The sequence below is a fragment of the Rosa chinensis genome, chromosome 1, assembly GCF_002994745.2.
Source record: "Rosa chinensis cultivar Old Blush chromosome 1, RchiOBHm-V2, whole genome shotgun sequence".
Taxonomy (NCBI): domain Eukaryota; kingdom Viridiplantae; phylum Streptophyta; class Magnoliopsida; order Rosales; family Rosaceae; genus Rosa; species Rosa chinensis.
Genome location: NC_037088.1, coordinates 13,977,683 through 13,982,157, shown reverse-complemented (window position 1 = coordinate 13,982,157; position 4,475 = coordinate 13,977,683). Strand labels below are relative to the sequence as shown.

The 4,475-nt window shown below is 43.2% G+C and overlaps 1 protein-coding gene across 1 annotated transcript; it reads left to right on the top strand.

Annotated features, from left to right (window-relative positions):
- Window positions 1-1,958: 1,958 nt before the first annotated feature.
- On the top strand, window positions 1,959-4,475 carry LOC112181912 (NADH dehydrogenase [ubiquinone] 1 alpha subcomplex subunit 6). Its single transcript, XM_024320325.2, has 2 exons — window positions 1,959-2,255; window positions 4,015-4,475. Exons 1-2 carry the CDS (start codon window positions 2,043-2,045, stop codon window positions 4,198-4,200), a joined length of 399 nt encoding a protein of 132 aa, XP_024176093.1. The 5' UTR covers window positions 1,959-2,042; the 3' UTR covers window positions 4,201-4,475.

Here is a 4,475-nt window from a genome sequence, read left to right as displayed (position 1 = left end):
AGCTCCACACTCACGCCTACCCGACATCCCTGAGCTTCCCCCTCATGTCTTCCCGGCGACCCCCGAGCTTCCCCCTCATGCCTTCCCAGCGACCCCCGAGCTTCCCGCTCATGCCTTCCCGGCAACCCCTAGCATTCCGCTCACGCCTTCCCGGCAACCCCTAACTTTCCGCTCACTCCTTCCCCGCACCCTCGAGCTTCACGCTCACGCCTACCCGGCATCCATAAGCTTCCCGTTCACGCCTTCCCGGCACCCCCGAGCTTCACGCTCACGCCTGCTCGACATCCCCGAGCTTCCCGCTCAGGCCTTCCCTGCAACCACGAGCTTTCCTCTCACACCTTCCAGGCACCCCCGAGCTTCCCGCTCAGGCCTTCCCGGCACCCCCGAGCTTCCCGCTCACGCCTTCCCGGTAACCCTGAGCTTTCACGCTCATGCCTCACGCCTTCCCGGTAACCCTGAGCTTTCACGCTCATGCCTTCCGGCATTCCCAAGCTTTACACTCATATCTCCTCGACATAGTGCACATTAATGGAATATTGAATTCTTCTACCATTTGTCGTTTGCAACAAATCGAATTCTTTTCGCGTTCCATTAATACGAGCGAAAACCAAACAAACACAAGCGTTCACGAATTACAACCACTTGACTTCATGGCACTCATACAACTCACACCGAGCGTAACCTCGTCAACTCGACCTCGTTCGTTTTCTTGCACGCATCACGCATTTATCATATGCAATCCGTTTGCTCACACAACCATATGCGTTCTCGAGTTTATACGTCATAACCGATCATACTCGGCGCCATTCACATGTATACATCAACATGTATCATGCACCTCGTACATTTGTATATGCCAATGCATATCAATGCAACTCACATACGTTGCCCAATACAACAAGCATTCTACATATGTGCCCTTTTTGTCTTTGCAGGTTAACGAGTCCCTTCTTGCTTACGGAGTTCGAGGACTTATATGGGCTAGGCGCCTCTCGGATGTTACTTATGCTTGATGACATCATGTGTCTAACTCCACAACCAAGAAGCTCTTCTTACTTGGGGACTTTAGGGACTTGTAGATACCTCTACTAGCAAGCTAGTTTGTTATCTCACCAAGCATAAGTAACACCTTCTTAATGGACCCACAAGCCATGGTGGGACCCGACCACGATATACATCTCGTACCTCGACACTCAAGCTACGCCACGGTGATCGAAGGCGGCCTATACGTCGCCGGGAAGCAACCTTCCCGGCCTTGCCAAGTTACCTTCATAAACATGCTTTCTAAGACTACAATAGTGGTTTTGCATCCCACATCTAAGAAAATGTAAATGAGAGGGGTTCCCTTACCTATAAAAGGAACCCCTCCTCCCACTTAAACTTCATCCCATTACACACTTTAGAATCGTCTTGGGCTGCAAGGCCCAGCACACATAGTTAAACTTTCAAGTAGACGTAGTCTCCCGCTTCGGTGGGAGTCGAACCACTATACTTCTCGTGTGTGTCTCTCTCTCTTTCTCTTTATTTATCGTTAATTAGAGCTTTTGGTTTCTAAACATTAACAAACATGTTTTCCGTGATGGTACAATATATCTGCAAAATAGAGTGAAACGAGAACTTTTATCATGTTTCAGATCACGTGATGTTCTGAATTTTTAAACCATTAAATTTTTTAGTTGATTCCAACAATCGCAAAACTCTCAAGTACTGTATAATTCAAGAGATCACATTTTTGAGTATAACAAGCGAAAGAGAAGTCGGATGCATTGTATTTAAGCAGGGTCCAAGGAATTGACCAATTGGGGCTAGTAATAACAATACAAACTTTGCAGTGGGCTGGGACTATAAGCCCACCATTTCTCCACAAAAAAAAAAAAAAAAAAAAAAAAAAAAAAAAAAAAAAAAAACCCAAACCCAACAAATAGAAGCCGATACGGCGTCGTATTAGCCGTGTTTCACATAACCTCCTGTGTCCAAGCTGGGTCTCTGGTGTGTGTACAACATAGCTGAATCGTTCGACTGAACTCAAGGGTGGAGCAAACATGTCGTTCACACTCCGGAGCGTGAAGGTGCCACCGAACTCGGTCTCTCTCGACGAAGCCCGGCACCGAGTCTTCGACTTCTTCAGGGCCGCCTGCAGATCCATCCCTACAGTCATGGACATCTACAACCTTAACGACGTCGTCGCCCCATCTCACCTCCGCTCCGTCGTCGCCGCCGAGATCCGCAAGCACGCCTCCGTCACCAACCCCAAGGTCCCCCCTTCTTTATCCCTATTTTTCTCTGTCTTCAAACATATGAAACGACGCCGCTTTGTTCATCTCTAATTTTTGAATAGCCCTAATTGGATACCTGTTGATCGCCCGCATGAATTTTTGGTTTTATATCAAAATTGTATATCTGGAAATACCGTAGTGCTTTTCGTCTTTTATGTTTTCCCTTCAATTGTGCAAAGTCATTGCTTTAGTTCATGTAGGAACACAATAATTATGTCCCATTGTGAATAATTTTAGATGCATTGTTCCTGCTTTGCATCAAAAGGCTTCATTGTCAAAGAATTTAAGCTTGGATCTTTGCGATCGCAACCTCTCGGTTTCTGTGACATTTCGTTTGTTGGGTTCTATGGTGGTAGTGGAGGTCAGACATTGAGGGGGGTATTGGATTTGGAGTGTGAATAACTGCTGTCTTATATCTTAAATAAGGGAGTATTAGTATGAACTGTTGTTGTTCTACATTCTAACAGCATATATAATTTAGGGCTAGATTTGTTTTGAGGGTACAGTATGGTGGTATATGCACTCTCGTATAAGTCTCACAACTAAGAATATTGTGTTTTTGTTGATTTCTCCTAGATCTAATACGTACAATTTTCACCATACACGCACCAAGTTTCTATCCTGCCATAATTTTCAAGCGATAAAGCCAAACAAATGCATCTCCTGTTTGGTCAGCTCACATACTCAAACACCTTGAAGTTTGGTTCCATCTATGCAGAAATATTTGGGAACATGAGGAGTTTAATCCTGCATAGACTTGGTTGCTCTGCATTCATACAATACCCTCAGGGCTTGTTTGATTCAATTCCTGAACGAAGTCAGTCCCCCTTTTGATTACCTGAAATTTTGTGTCGAAAGAGATTTATTTTGACTAGATAGAATATTATGAGCCACACGTCAAAGAAACATCTCAGTGTCTTGAGGTACAACCATATGCCATAATCTCTTCCAGAACCTCTTGGTTCCTTCAGGATTAGTGCTTTCTCCATCACCATTTTCTAAATATTATTATATCTGTGCTTAGTGGCCAAGTGATGGTCACTTTGCACTGTGTAACCCCCATGTTCTCCATATTGCCATGCCAGTTTGTGCAGTTGACGTCTACTTCCAATGGTACTGATAATATTGTGTTAAGCGCTGACCTCAAAATTGTTCCCTAATTAATTTACTATTACGTAACCCAGAAGGAGTCATTAATAATGCCACTGTTATGCCAATGGGCATACAAGGAGGAGAAATTGTCTGTTTATTGTATTCTGTTACTGCCGGGACCTTCAAGTGGTTTTTTTCGTTTCTGTTTGTGACTAATCTATGTATGTGATATTTTCTCAAGCTTTACGGGAAGTGTAATACTGTCTGAAAAAGAGCATAGGACTTGCAGGGTAAGAGTACTCGAGTAATAGTACAGGTTGAACACAAAGGTTTCGAGTGATACAATGGCAAAAATTGAATCATAAATGTCACTCTACAATACAATTTCTTTATGACAATGTCCAGATTTAATCAAGTTTACGAGACGATATGGATGTATTTACTTAGCTGAACTGGTGACAGGAGTTTATACATTGAGTTGGTTGTATATGCAGTTGATTTCAATTGGCACTAAATCAGAATGGTAAAAAAATAAAAAATAAATGTCAGGGCCTTTGGTATTACTTTTAACTGCAAATATGCTTCATGTTAGTGTGATTTCTGGCATATAGGCAATTCTGATATAATGGATAGCATTATTGTGCAGGTCATTGATATGCTGCTCTTCAAGGCAATGGAAGAGTTAAATAACATCACTGAGCATGCAAAGCAGCGACACCACATCATTGGCCAGTATGTTGTGGGTCGAGAAGGACTCATGCAGGATACAGGCGCAAAGGACCAGGGGGCCTCTAATTTTCTCAAAGATTTCTACAAGACCAATTATTTTTGAACCTCCGACTTTCCATGACTGCACTCCCATGTGATTTTGCTTTTGGGTGGGACTTCCTAAATAAAGATGTACTTGACAATGGTTTTGTATCTCTGTTGAATTGGAATGTAGATTGTTAAGCTCACAACAGAATCTGTTATGAAGTAACTATTGTTTTAAAATCAAGAACTAGGGCAGCAATCTCACCAGTTGTGCTGTCTAGCATAATTTTGCATGGCACAAGGTTATTGTGTATTGCTAGCCTGAGTATTTCTGCATATTGCACACCTTTCTCA

Excerpts from the sequence above, each read along its gene's own strand:
- LOC112181912 (XM_024320325.2), top strand. The coding sequence starts at position 2,043 with ATGTCGTTCACACTCCGGAGCGTGAAGGTGCCACCGAACTCGGTCTCT. Across the intron at positions 2,256-4,014 it reads CCTCCGTCACCAACCCCAAG|GTCATTGATATGCTGCTCTT; the intron begins GTCCCCCCTTCT and ends ATTATTGTGCAG.